This window comes from Haliotis cracherodii, unplaced genomic scaffold (genome assembly GCF_022045235.1).
Source record: "Haliotis cracherodii isolate W230 unplaced genomic scaffold, xgHalCrac1.p SCAF_19, whole genome shotgun sequence".
Classification (NCBI taxonomy): domain Eukaryota; kingdom Metazoa; phylum Mollusca; class Gastropoda; order Lepetellida; family Haliotidae; genus Haliotis; species Haliotis cracherodii.
In genome coordinates this window covers 18,058,478-18,073,799 of record NW_027266274.1, presented here as the reverse complement: position 1 = coordinate 18,073,799, position 15,322 = coordinate 18,058,478, and the positions used below count along the sequence as shown (strand labels likewise).

The following is a 15,322-nucleotide window of genomic DNA, read 5'->3' as shown; positions in this document are numbered from 1 at the left end:
GTATGATAAATGTAGTTATCCCCTGGTCAAGTAAAGACTTATAAATGTAGGTATCCCCGTTAGGTAAAGACGGATACATGTAGGTATCCACGTTAGGTAAAGACTTATACATGTAGGTATCTCTGGTTAGGTAAAGACTTATACATGTAGGTATCTCTGGTTAGGTAAAGACTTATACATGTAGGTATCCCTGGTTAGGTAAAGACGGATACATGTAGGTAACCCTGGTTAGGTAAAGACGCATACATGCAGGTATCCCTGGTTAGGTAAAGACTTATACATGTAGGTATCCCTGGTTAGGTAAAGACGGATACATGTAGGTATCCCTGGTTAGGTAAAGACGGATGCATGCAGGTATCTCTGGTTAGATAAAGACGGATACTTGTAGGTATCCCTGGTTAGATAAAGACGGATACTTGTAGGTATCTCCGTTAGGTAAAGACTTATATGTGTAGGTATCCCTGGTTAGGTAAAGACTTATACATGTAGGTATCTCTGGTTAGATAAATACTTATACATGTAGGTATCCCTGGTTAGGTAAAGACGGATACATGTAGGTATCCCTGGTTAGATAGAGACGGATACATGTAGGTATCCCTGGTTAGATAGAGACGGATACATGTAGGTATCCCTGGTTAGATGGAGACGTATACATGTAGGTATCCCTGGTTAGATAGAGACGGATACATGTAGGTATCCCTGGTTAGATAGAGACGTATACATGTAGGTATCCCTGGTTAGATAGAGACGGATACATGTAGGTATCCCTGGTTAGATAAAGACGTATACATGTAGGTATCCCTGGTTAGATAAAGACGGATACATGTAGGTATCCCTGGTTAGGTAAAGACGGATACATGTAGGTATCCCTGGTTAGGTAAAGACTGATACATGTATGTATCCCTGGTTAGATAAAGACGTATACATGTAGGTATCCCTGGTTAATTAAAGACGTATACATGTAGGCATTCCTGGTTAGATAAAGACTTATACATGTAGGTATCCCTTGTTAGATAAAGACGTATACATGTAGGTATCCCTGGTTAGATAAAGACGGATACATGTAGGTATCCCTTGTTAGATAAAGACGTATACATGTAGGTATCCCTGGTTAGATAAAGACGGATACATGTAGGTATCCCTGGTTAGATAGAGACGGATACATGTAGGTATTCCTGGTTAGGTAAAGACGTATACATGTAGGTATCCCTGGTTAGATAACGACTTATACATGTAGGTATCATTGGTTAGATAAAGACGGATACATGTAGGTATCCCTGGTTAGATAAAAACGTTATCGAAAATAAAGACATAAAAACGAAATCCCACTTTGTTACAGGCAGACTGCCTCTCTGAACAGTTGCAAATTTCGCGTATTTAAAACATGCCACATCGTTCGAGCAAGAGTTTTGAATGTTTCAAATTTGAATTTTATAGGACATAAAATCTACGTCACAATAGTAACTACTATATTGTTTTTAATACAGATGTGTTTCTATGGTTATAGGTTTAAGTGTTTCTGGGCAACCTGCATGTGTCGGACCACGTCGGTGGCCATGTATCATGTGTATGCAGTGGATCCCTCCTGGTTGTGACTGTTGCAACCACAGGCTGCTTTTCCCATGTAATGTCTAAGAAATACAGATTCTTTGTTTAAACAGCAGTGTCATTACAAACTAGGATTACCAAAACTAGTTGGTCAAATCTTGCAGTTCCTGGTGTCAGCGAGTAAACGAGATTCAAGGACAAGAAGAAATCAAACAAATTAAGAAAAACAGGATTTGAAAATTGTTTAACTGCTTTTTTACTCTACCCAAACGCATACCTAACCAAAAGGTATTTTTTAAAATTGTCAAAATATATTTACCTTCAAAAGTTCAACGTGTCGATGATGTTGCGCTGAGAATGAAAGGCCAAGTGACGAGAAACATAGGGCTCAATTCACGAGTTTCGAAAGCATGCAGTTTAGCCGGTAAATCACTTCTTTGAAAGCGGCATACAAACATGGCGCAGAGCATAAAGGTCGACAGAGCGGTTAAAAAACTGATGGAATTGTCCCTAAGCCGTTATTCCGTGCTAGTTCAACTAAACGCAGCAATGATCATACGTAACTTTGAAGAAAGGTCATCTTTGTATAGATGTTCATGACCACCTGTTGCTTTTGGTAAAAGTGAGTGAGTATTGTTTAACGCCGCTTTGAGCAATCGAACCCGGGTCTTCGGTGTGAAGAGCGAACGCTTTAACCACTAGGCTACCCGACCGCCCTGGTAAAAGTGATAAAACTGTAGTGATAAAACTGTAGGAGAAGGGATTATGACTGGATTGTGGCTGGATTGTGAGTGAGTGAATGTTGTCTAATGCCACAATCAGCACCGGCTATATTATTTCAGGCTCTAGTTAATCGAGTCTGGACCGGCCACTGAGTGACTGAGGACATGATCTTGATCCACAATATCGAGGTAGGATGCCACACAGAGTCTGAACACTCGGTATCCGGTTTTGTTCCCTCACAACTGGCTCTGGGGACCTGTCCTGACCTTTCAGTGATCCATGCTTATATATAATTCATAAAATGTTGCCTTAACTTCCACTGGTTCGGCACATAATCGAGAATGGTCTTTGACGTTTTGAATTTATGACATACATCGTCCTTCGATGACACCGACCGATGCTTAAAGTGCAGTCCACTCGAGATTCTAGTAACACTCGTCATAAAACCTAGTAACACTGGTCATAGAACCTAGAAACGCTCGTCATAGCCACATTTGTACAGTAGACATTTATCATTGTATACCCAATTTTGAACTCGATTTTTTTCCCCATAATAACATCATATGACAATATTTTTTTGTAATCTACTTTCTGGCATTTCCAAAGATTTTAACCAAACATTTTGATTTTTACATATGGATATATATACGATCACATTAACTATATACCATTACATTCTTTACAAGCGAATACATGTACAGATTCAATTTCGTTAGTAGCCTCTGTAAAACCCCATGTTTCCAAGCCATCAGAAAGAATGGGAGATATCCTTGTGTGAAAACTTTGAAGAAAGTTTTAAAAACACAGTCGCTAAAATGTTCAAAAGTTAAAATTCCAAGTCATATCTTTTTAACATGGTTGGCTCCAATACAACATATGTCGATTCCATGATAATTCACTTGAAAATATTACACCAAGATGTTTATAGAAGTTGCGGTTTGAAGTAAATGTCCCCGAAAGTACGACTGTCGTTATTTGACAGCTTATTTCCTTTGCTAAACGTATCATTTTTTGTCTGTCCAAACTAACATTTAGTTCCCACGTATCACAGACCAGTTCACGCTGACTTACCAAAGTGTGTAAACCTTGACATGAAAACACCATTATATCATCTGCAACTAGTAATATATGTTGTAATTTCATGAAGTAATTATGTACCATAATCATAATTTCTTTCGCTTTGAGTTGCAATTTCATTAATAAAAAACAGAACAAAAAAGGCCCTGATATACACCCTTGGCGGACACCAGTATGGAGGATTGAAGGATCTGAATACATGCTATTTTGTTCAACAAATAATTTAACTTCTTATAAATACTATAAACAATTTGCCCATTTTATTACTGATACCATGTGAATTCAAAAAGATACCATTACTTGCCTCTACAGATTGAATCGAATGCCTTAGAAAAGTCTACAAATATAGTGTACAATTTTCCTCGTTTACGTTGAATCTATAAGAGCATGGAGGATAAACATATTATCAGTGGCAGAGTAACCTTATCGAAATCATATTCGCTTTTCTTTAATCTTATCAAGTGTACCAATCGTTTATTAATGATGATATTAAATATCTTACTGAATATTCACTCACCATCACCCTTCACTCACTCACTCACTCACTCAGTCACTCACTGGCGAGAAACTACAACTGCAGTCACAGCTGATAAAAAACAAACAGTCATCAACATTGCACTATTTTAATAAGACGATGGAGAATATGCCGGTGTCCGGAAATACTTGACGCGCATACAATAAATAGAATGGTATAATGGCAACAGATCATTGTCGGGACAATCGTGGTGGCAGTACTAGCTTATTTTGAAGTTGCAAAAACAACTGAATACATTAATACTAAAAAAAACGGAAATTGTTAAAATTGAAATGTGATTTACATTCATTAGTCGGAAAGGTTTTTAAAGTTGAGTATGATATTTAAGTCATATCGTGGAACAGAAGACTGTGGCGTTTACAACCCTGGGACGACGCACTTCCATGCGGTTACCTGAAACAGAGGATACAATATGAGTTAAATGCGTAGCCAATCAACGTTCGTGACAAGTGTTCTAGACCCCCGCTTAATCAGCACTGATGTTCTCATATGGATGGGTAAAGAGACTACTCTGCGTTCAAGACATTCGTTAACTACAAAATCTCGCGCGTACACCTGAGATTAATTCATTTCAATGTTGAAATTTGTATTTAAGATATTCAACAACTTTGTATACTTTCTTTAATATGTGTAGTCAGTATTGACCATATATGGTGACACTTCGAATTGCAGGGTGGTCAATGAAAACATGTCGATGTAACCGTTGTTCGAAACAGCCAGGGACGCGACATAGACCATACTCCCAAGGCTTCTACCAGAGAAAGTATATAGTCGCAACGATACACGGACATAATGGAATCAGAAGGAACACTCGTCTCCAGAATTTCTACTATTAACGGGTCGTACTTTGAACGGTCTCTTGAAGGATGGCTTACCCTGTCAACTCTGCCGTTGAATGCCCTGTCAGGACTTGCCCCCAGACCGACTCTCAACTGGCAGGTGTTGGTGATAGCTGTGTGCAAAAAAGTCACGCATTAAACTAGCATGGGACACCCAATAAAAAACAGCAGAAGTTTTGCGAATATTGGCTCATAGTTGCCAACATTCCAATCCAAGACAATCAGAAAGAGGGTTATGTCAACATCACCGTATTTATATCAAGCACCATCAACTCGGGGCAATACGACCATCTGAATAAATACAGTCCCTATTGGTCAATAGACATTACATATATTTAAATAGCTTTTATTCAAGTTTCGTTTTGTTCGACTTCGTTAAATCCGGGGTTGCATGTATATCAATCCACGCTCCGAAAGTACGTATGATTACCAACACAATGAAAAAAATACGTTAAAGATGGCAGTCAACAACATAAGCAGTATGTATATTACAATCATAACACGTGACTGATAAAAACTTACATCCTGCGTAGGTAACGCTATTCCTGACAATGGGTGTCTGGCCATCCGTGACACTGACCGCAAGGTTCTGATTGGCGAACTGGACGGTGGCCTCTAGCCAAGCGTCAGACGACTGCAAGGGAATATCAAAGTTAGCCAGAGACATCAAACAAACTTGGATATTGACAGAACCAGAGAAACAATGCTGCTGCCAGTATTGTGTTCAACACTTTGGGGAACAAGCCCATTCCGTATTTAGCAATAGTTCCATTCTCAATTCATGCAGTTAGTTCCCACTTTGCACATGTTCTACATCATGCTGATACATAAAGGTGTTACAAGGCATTTCATTGGTTACCCAAGCAACCGTTTTCGTTAATGTTTCCATAAACCTAAAACGAATTTGGCCATTCCAACTAGAAGACAACTGTTTCTTGATTGTCTGCTAGTGAGTGGGCGTGGCCATTTTGGTTAGGTTTATGGACACATATACGCCAAAAGAAAATGCTTTGTTTGCAAATGAAATATCATGGAAACACTTGCAAGTCTGTTATCTCTTCATTATCGTGGCCCTATCCTTAAGGTCTTAAGGCCGTTGAGGGGGCACGGGTGGCCCAGTCGTCTAAGGCGACGCGATTCGCTGTGCAGAGTTGCATCCCTTGGGCACGCCAGAAACCTATGATTGTGGGTTCGAATCCTGGTTCGCCCCGATTATGTTTCTAGGTTTGTCAGCACCATACCCGTGCTCGCGGGTTTCACCGAAGTGGTAAACGTCTGAGACCTGCATCACTTCGGGCTTTCCTCCCACATTAGCTGACACGCCGTGATATAACTGGAATACTGTTAAAAGCGGCGTTAAACCCAACTCACTCACTCACTTAAGGCCGTTCATACGTGTTGGGATATTGTAGATGCGAGTTGCATTTTAACTCGTTTTTAACCTTTCAACATTATTTGAGAGTTAGGATAGCTATAATAAGGAAATCATTATCATTCTGGTTATGCCACAGCAAAGATTACCATGTATATGGGCCTATGGCCAGAATACAATAAATGATGATGATGATGATGATGATGATGATGATTACTATGGGGTAGAGACCGAATAAAAGACCGCCGGGGAGAAGGAAAGAATACATCCATGTTTGATGGTGGCTAAACTCAAACAAACAAGAAATGACATTTCGATGATGGTGCATTTGATACGCGTATTATAGGCGCCATGACATGCGTCAGATCAATGTGTATGTCACAACCTACCAGCATGGTAACGTTTTCATAACGTTTGTGATTTTTTGGTAAAATTCATTTTTTTAGTGTTGACATTCTTTAACCCGGCCGTTTATTGAGTCCTGACATGTGAGTGGTGTATATCTAGCCGTGGACAACTCACCGTTGGGTTCCAGGTAACTTCGGTAGATGTTCCACCAGTACCACCGACGCTGACCCTGACGGTCCTACTCGCGGGGACCACGGACAAGGTGAGGGCGTTTTCAGCCATGTTACAGGCGTTGCTCAAGAGATCCTGCTCGGTGAAGGAGGTCAAGTCCTCGGGCTGGAAGCGTACACGGGCCGTGAAAGGAGCCATGACGTTGTTGTAGAACTGGCTGAGGGAGAGGTGGGCGCCGTTCCTGAAGATGCCAGACTGACCGTCAGCTGACTGGAGGACGGGGCCTTGGTTACCCACCCAAGACCCGACACTGTCTGACATGCCCCAGGCTTGGATGTTGTCCAGTTCTGAGTCAGCTTGAGGCTCGCATACTACAAGGGGAGATAATTCATTATATACATGGCGTGCCTCGGTGTGTCAAATTGGCCGACTTGGTTGTCGGTTGTTTGTGGAGACAAGCGGCCCAGAGAGAGATTTGATTTCTATGTCAGTTACTGTCAGAAACTGTTGTACCTTTTCAGTTCTAGGGAGGCAGGAAATGTAGGCGAGAGAAAGAGGAAGAGAGGGGGAGGGGGAGAGAGACCCTGAGAGAGAGAGGGGGAGGGATGGAGGAGGGACAGGGGTCAGAAAGAGGGGGTAGAGTGAGAGAGAGAGAACAGAGAGGGAGAGAGGAAGATAAAGAGGGAGGGGGAGGGGAGAGACCCTGAGAGAGAGAGAGAGAGAGAGAGAGAGAGAGGGGTGGGGGAAGAGAGGGGAGAGGGATGGAGGAGGGAGAGGGGTCAGACCCAGAGAGAGGGGTAGGGAGATGGACAGAGAGAGGGGGAGAGGGAGAAAGAGAGGGGAGAGAGAGAAAGGAGAGAGGAGGAAGAAAGAGAGAGGGAGAGGAAGATAAAGAGGGAGGGAGAAAGATATTACCGTTAAACGTTCACGTGTTTGTCATTTGCAAGGGAGGTGTTATATCATTACGAGCGCCTGTATATAGTTTTCTGATTGGTTAATGTGGGGGCTAGATTGCGCCAATGTGTGCATGGTGTCAACACGTGTTGCACAATCTAGTACTCCGAGACAACTTGTTTATGTTTCTCAGTCCTTACCACTGTCATTGCGCGGGGCCGGAGCCGTGGGTAGCACTGGCGTTGTGAACTCTGAAACAAAATTGGATTTGTTGAGAAACTAGAAGATACCATATATCTTGGTTTTAGGTCACGAGTCTTCTGAGCCGTTCACTAATCATTCACCCTGTGAAGATTCGGGTTAGAAGTTGATCCTTAGCATCCCATGCTTGTCGTAAGAGGCGACTAACGGGATTGGGTGGTCAGGGTCGCTGACTTGGTTGATGCATGTCATCGCATCTCAATTGCGTAGATCGATGCCCATGGTTCCAATCACTGGTTTGTGACGCGATTATTCATAGATTACTGTGATATTGCTGAGTGCGGCGTTGACAACAAACCCCATGTATATCATATCTTACGACAAGTATGCTGTGGGACATAATCTCACCATTGCCCCCAGAGGGTGAGTCTTTGTCCAGGCGAAGGGAAGTGTATGGAATACCGTAAGGGACATTCACGTAGGGGTGGGATATTCTAGTGGCTAAAGCGGTAGGTCACACTTAAAGACCGGCGTAAAAGCATACTCACTCACTTACTCTTATGTGAGTGAGTGAGTGAGTGAGTGAGTGAGTGAGTGAGACAATGCCAAATTTACCTTCTCCTTCACAAGGGAGACCGCAGACGCCGTCGGGGTCGGGGACACAACGTTCACCGTCAAACCTCTCGTTCACAGGGCAGCAGAAAGTCGTGAGGGTGCTGTCCACGCACTGGAAGTAGTTCCGGCAGAACTTGGGATGGGTGTAGTTGCTTGCAGTACAAGGCGCATCGCCGAATCCTCGTGGCTGTGGAAAGGTAATACAGCTGTCAGTCGACCAGTGAAGTTCCGGGGTAGAAGAGGTCTTCAGCAACCCATGCTTGCCACTAGGCGACTATGCTTGTCGTAAGAAGCGAGTAACGGGATCTGGTGGTCAGGCTCGCTGCCTTGGTTGTTGCATGTCATCGTATCCCAATTGCGTGGATCGATGCTCATGATGTCAATCACTGGATTGTCTGGTCCAGACTCGATTATTTACAGACCGCCGTCATATAGCTGGAATATTGCTGAGTGCGGCGTAGAACAACTAAAAAACCGACCATATTTCCGAGCCATAAGAAAGAATAGGAGCTATCTCTGTGTCAAGACTTTGAAGAAAGTTTTATAAAAACAGTCGCTAAAATGTTCAAAAGTTTGTAAAATCCCAGTCATATCTTTTTAACTTGGCTTCATTTAGACACATGTCGGTTCCATGATAATTCACTTGAAAATATAACACCAAGATACATAGCAGGAATATTGCTGAGTGCAGCGTTAAACAACGAACAATCAAATCCACGAAAACAACTGTCAGTCATAGTATGGATTGGATAGAGCGAAACCTTATGAATCCGGACGATATTGCTCCTATCGTCTGATAAACAGAAAATTGGGGTGAAGTGTGGTGAGATGGTATTTAACGTCGCCTTGTATGTGTATAGCGACGTCCATGTGTGTGTGTGTGTGTGTGTGTGTGTGTGTGTGTGTGTGTGTGCGTGCGTGCGTGTGTGCCAGACAGGGTAATCAAGTGAGTGAGTGAGTATGGTTTTCGCCGTTTTTAGCAGTATTCCAGCCATATCACGGCGGGGGACACCGGAAATAGGCTCTATTCACTATACCGGGGACGTTACTCCGAAGCTTGGATACGGAGTAATGCCATTTGTAAATGTAGACGTTCTTATGGGTACCGTGCAATGATTTCGTCATGACGACGTTCTTATTGGCACGGAGTAATAACATTGTCACGAAGACGTTCCATAGTCCGGAAAGTGGGTGTCCAGATATAACAGTATATTGTTGATACTCAGAATTTCCAACGAACATTTTATGGTGAAGGTTCAATCATTTATGCAATAAAATCAAATAAAATAATATAATAAAAAAAAATTAAAATAGAATACACTTATGTGAGACACCATGACCTAACTGATATCCAAACCCCTTCAAATGTTTCAAATATTAAAACAATCGAAATAAAACAAATAAAACGAAAATTTAACAATTAAATCCCTTTCATACTCAGTCTCACCTGACATCCAACGTTTTCCACAAAGACCTGATCGGTTGGGCAGCATCTGGGTAGGACCGGGGCGTCTTGGATGTTGGTACACTCATAGAACACCTCGCATGAGTTCATGTACGGGTGGACGGTGCGGCCACTGCACATATCTGTTAAACCGTATGTCAGTTTTTATTATATAATGCAGTGTGAAAGACTGAGTTTTCTGAAGTTGGGAAAAGTGATATTTTCATTGCAGTGTATTGTCATACAAGAGTTACCTCCCCGCAAGTTGTCTCCCTTTATCGTAAGTGTCATGCCCGAACATAAACTGCTGACTTCCTTTTCTACATTTGTTCGACATTAACAAGGCAATATAAAGACAGATGGTTATTTATGGAGTTAATATCGCTTCTTGTCGTTTGTTATTCACTGGAAAATGTTTTGTAATAAACTGTAAATTTCTCATTTAGTTCGTCAATCTAGACTGTTCGTTTCGCAAAGCGCCATTTTTGTTACTTGACCAACGTGTTTTCTTTCAACAGCGGTCTCGTAGCTACAAGAATCTTAGAATGTTTGATTTGATTTTTTTAAAGATTTGGCAAACTCGGAACTACTTTTGAAATCGCAATTACAAGGGGTGGTGAAACGACAATACGTGTCAGGTAGGGATAATTTACGTTTCAAGGTTTTACATTTGTAATGAGCAAAAATAATTTTCCGGTAGACAGCTACACAAAACGAATATAATAAATAGGATATTTCATGTGTCGAGTGAAATATTATGTTTCTCTCACGCCACTCGTGAAAATATCTCCTGTCCCCCGTCACACGATGAGAGAAACATGATATTTCACTTGACACATGAAATAAACTCTACATAGCACGTCAAGAGCATGAAATGCATTGTCTCCAATGTATAGGCTAAAACACAGTGACCTGTAGGACCTACCGCATGACTCTTCCTGGATGACGTTCCTTGGAAAGTCACAGGTCTGTTTAGAGAAACTGAAGAAGGTGCCGAGCCTGCAATGCAAGTTGGCGCTTGCACCGCTCTCAGAACATTGGTAGAACCTGTCGCACCTGCCGTTGCTAGGATACAGCCTGGGTTCATTGGTATTCCAGTTTGCGCATGCGTTTGGGGGTGGAGTCACTGTAACAGATCACATGACCATTAAGCTTCTTTAGCTTCAGTGAGTGAGTGAGTACTAGACAAGACTTACATCGTATTTATTTACACCACAGGGAAGTTTGGGAAATGTAATTGGGTGAGGTTCCCCATGAAAGACAACCCAGCAGTCATCGAGAGACGGATTGAAAGCCGCTTTGAACAGAAGTTCAGTGACGTCACGAATGCCAGAAGTGATGCCATACCGCAACAGTATTACCGCAGTATTATCATAACAATATCGTGACATCACCGCGACCATACTGCTGTATTATCATAACACTACCGTGACATCACCGCGACCATACTGCTGTATTATCATAACAATACCGTGACATTACCGCGACCATACCGCAGTATTATCATAACAATACCGTGACATTACCGCGACCATACTGCTGTATTATCATAACACTACCGTGACATCACCGCGACCATACTGCTGTATTATCATAACAATACCGTGACATTACCGCGACCATACTGCAGTATCTTCACAACAATACCGTGACATTACCGCGACCATACCGCAGTATTATCATAACAATACCGTGACATTACCGCGACCATACTGCAGTATCTTCACAACAATACCGTGACATTACCGCGACCATACTGCAGTATTATCATAACAATACCGTGACATTACCGCGACCATACTTCTGTATTATCATAACAATATCGTGACATCACCGCGACCATACTGCTGTATTATCATAACAATACCGTGACATTACCGGAACCATACTTCTGTATTATCATAACAATATCGTGACATCACCGCGACCATACTGCTGTATTATCATAACAATACCGTGACATTACCGGAACCATACTGCTGTATTATCATAACAATATCGTGACATTACCGCGACCATACTTCTGTATTATCATAACAATATCGTAACATCACCGCGACCATACTGCTGTATTATCATAACAATACCGTGACATTACCGGAACCATACTGCAGTATTATCATAACAATATCGTGACATTACCGCGACCATACTGCAGTATCTTCACAACAATACCGTGACGGTATCGTGACATTACCGCGACCATACCGCAGTATCTTCACAACAATATCGCCTTACCGCGTTATTTCCGCAACCGGACCGCGGTATTCATAACATTTTCATAACAATGCCGTGACAGTACCACAACTGTACCGCAGTATCTTCACAACAATACCGTGACGGTACCACGACGGTACCGCAGTATCTTCACAACAATACCGTGACGGTACCACGACGGTACCGCAGTATCTTCACAACAATACCGTGACGGTACCACGACGGTACCGCAGTATCTTCACAATAATACCGTGACGGTACCGTGACATTACCGCGACCACACCGCAGTATCTTCCCAACAATATCGCGTTCATACCGCAACCTTACCGCGTTATTTCCGCAACCGGACCGCGGTATTCACGCAGCAGTACCTCAGAAGTACAGCAGCTGAATCGCGATACAATTGTTACCGTTACTTCCGTGAAACTATACCACGTAAAAAATGTAAGTAGTTGCGACCTGTGGTGGTATTCAGTGTGACTCCCGCAGACGGGAATAGAGATTTATCTGACTCCCGCAGAAGGGGATAGAGATTAATCTGACTCCCGCAGAAGGGGATAGAGATTAATCTGACTCCCGCAGACGGGGATAGAGATTGATGTGACTCCTACATACGGGGATAGAGATTAGTGTGACTCGCACAGACGGGGATAGGGATTAGTGTGACTCACACAGACAGAGATAGAGATTAGTGTGCCTCCCACAGACGGGGATAAAGATTAGTGTGACTCCCACAGACGTAGATAGAGAATAGTGTGACTCACACAGACGAGGATCGGGGGTAGAGATTAGTGTGACTCACACAGGCGGTAACTCTTATTTATGCAGCTTGGTAACAGCTGGAAAGCAGTACATATTTTTTCTCACAAAATCTAATAAACCTGATATAAATATATTTTGGGAGTGTTCAGTTAGATCAGTTGCACTGACAATGGATGTTCAGGGATTGTTGTTTACCCTCGTGCGTCACGGTAATTCAAGTATCCTTGTATCAAGCGGGTGTTTGATCTTGGCGGTGGCCGATGCTCTTTCAACCAATGAGATGTTTGTTTTAGACAATATCAACCAATGCAATGCTATCATCCTTAAGTGCAAACAGGGCCATTACAACTCAGTAAACTGGTTTAACAAAGACCCTTCGTATTCCCGTGTGCCGATGTACTGGAAACCTCCGAGATTAGCTACTGCGCTAATTGTCACCGAATGTGTTAGTTACAGAGTGTGCGTTCAGCGACCAAAGTAGACGGGCGGTTTCTTTAAACACTGGACATTCTGTGACATAGATATGAAATATATTTACAGAACCGATAAACTGACCGAAAATGAAATATTATATACTGCACATTTAGATTTTAGGGTTTTCTGCCCCGAGTCTTAGAATAGCGTGCCGTCTATCCATTCTCATTTTGCCAGCTTGATGATAGGGACATGTAATCACTTTAAGTTTAACCTCTTCGTGATCTGAAAATCACCCCAAAAGTTAGACAAAATAATTTGGAAAATATTGAGAAGATTGAGAATGTATAATTAAGTAATTGTTGCCAAATGGACAACTGGTCAATCGGTCAAGCTCTGCTACGATTACCAAAGTGAGTGGGCGACGATGGACATTTAGCTAGTCTGTGGGTGATTGTCGAGGGTTTGGGAATATACGTACAAGGACTGCAATAGTCGTCATACAGATCGACGAGTAGCGTAATAGTGTATATATGCTATATTATTCCACATGACGACGATGCAAGACGGAGCCTCCAAGTGCTAGCTTAGCTTAGCTTAGCTTAGCTTAGCTTAGCTGAGCTTTGCTTTGCTTTGCTTTGCTTTGCTTTGCTTTGCTTTGCTTTTTGCTTTGCTTTTTGCTTAGCTTTGCTTTTAGCTTAGTTTAGTTTAGCTTTGCTTTGCTTTGCTTAGCTTTGCTTTGCTTTGCTTACTGACTGGTCATGGGTCACTGATACAGAGATAAGGTCTCACCTCGCTGGACACTGAGCGTCACTGCGGCAGCCACCACGGCCAGTTGGAAGAGGAGACGGGACTCCATCATCAGATACCGTTATCTGGAGAGAAATGAAGCGATGATATTCAGAGAAAGAGTCTCTAACTCCGATAACTCAGAACAGAGAGAAGCCGAGTTTATGGATGAAGTAAAATACATATAGTATATTTAATGTTACATTTCGCTTGTTTGAAAACACGGGAGGGGTGGCAGGGTAGCCTGGCGGTTAAAGCGTTCGCTCATCACGCCGAACACCTGGGTTCTATTCCTCACATGGGTACAATGTGTGAAGCCCATTTCTGGTGTTCCCCGCCGTGATATTGCTGGAATATTGCTAAAAGCGGCGTAAAACCGTACTCACACACTCTAACTACAGATTTATTTCCGATGGTTAACATATGAAGACGTACTCAGATTCAAGAGATATTAGATTGGTTCGATGCACAAACGAACATACTGGTGTGTTGTGTGAACCGATGTTCATGAACGCATCACATGTGACGTCATACATCCATGACTCGAGATGCACCATTTGTCTCGTACAGGATTAGCGTGTAAAGTATGGAAATCACGTGCAGCATATCGTGATAAGAATCAAGACACTGTGGTAACACTTGACTGATTGTTAGTTAGTCATTAAGTGGTACACATTGGAAACATCACAACGTATATACTTCTCTATGTGTTTCTATGATTCGCGTTTCTTTCAGCGGTGAGTAAATTACAAATCGTAGACCACGCTTGTAAAACACAAGAACATTGTCATAGTGCTGACAAACCAATAATTAGAATCGAACCTGGGATTCGAACCAACGTAAGCGTACCATGTGGTGATGTACTAAACGTAAGACCCGTAAAGATTCGGGGTAGAATAGGTCTTCAGCAACCCATGCTTGCCGTAAAAGGGACTCTGCTTGTCGTGAGAGGCGACTAAGGGGATGATGATAAGGTTGATACATGTCACGTATCCCAATTGCGTGTATCGATTCTGATGGTGTCAATTGGTCGATTTGACATCAATTGGATTGATTAGTCCAGACTCGATTATTTACAGACCGCCGTCATATAGTAGGACTATTGCTGAGTGCGGCGTTAAACAACACACAAACAAACAAACAACAAACAATCTTACCGTGATGTGTGTGGTTGTAGTAGTTCCTTGGGTAGAGTTGGTAAGTTGTGTATATCAAGCGGTCTATCACACTGTGCAGCACGGGATCACACGGAGAGATTCCAGTTGAGGCAATCTGCCAATCGCAGACTTATATAAGCCTGTAACACTTCCGCTGTGAATCACTCTTTTGAGTGTTAACCAACTCCCATGCTATTTTTACTCACTTTCTTGAAT

At 42.4% G+C, this 15,322-nt stretch overlaps 1 protein-coding gene across 1 annotated transcript; it reads right to left on the bottom strand.

Annotated features, from left to right (window-relative positions):
- Nucleotides 1-3,957: 3,957 nt before the first annotated feature.
- On the bottom strand, nt 3,958-15,322 carry LOC139466824 (uncharacterized). The gene is made up of 10 exons (XM_071248522.1): nt 15,107-15,322; nt 13,953-14,035; nt 10,693-10,893; nt 9,771-9,910; nt 8,324-8,510; nt 7,708-7,758; nt 6,617-6,984; nt 5,245-5,356; nt 4,759-4,835; nt 3,958-4,276 (listed from the first exon to the last, which is right to left on the bottom strand). The coding sequence occupies exons 2-10, from the start codon at nt 14,020-14,022 to the stop codon at nt 4,241-4,243; spliced, it is 1,242 nt and encodes a 413-aa protein (XP_071104623.1). The 5' UTR covers nt 14,023-14,035; nt 15,107-15,322; the 3' UTR covers nt 3,958-4,240.

Excerpts from the sequence above, each read along its gene's own strand:
- LOC139466824 (XM_071248522.1), bottom strand. The coding sequence starts at position 14,022 with ATGATGGAGTCCCGTCTCCTCTTCCAACTGGCCGTGGTGGCTGCCGCA. Across the intron at positions 8,511-9,770 it reads TGGAAAACGTTGGATGTCAG|CCACGAGGATTCGGCGATGC; the intron begins GTGAGACTGAGT and ends ACCTTTCCACAG. Across the intron at positions 7,759-8,323 it reads TCTCCCTTGTGAAGGAGAAG|AGTTCACAACGCCAGTGCTA; the intron begins GTAAATTTGGCA and ends ATTTTGTTTCAG.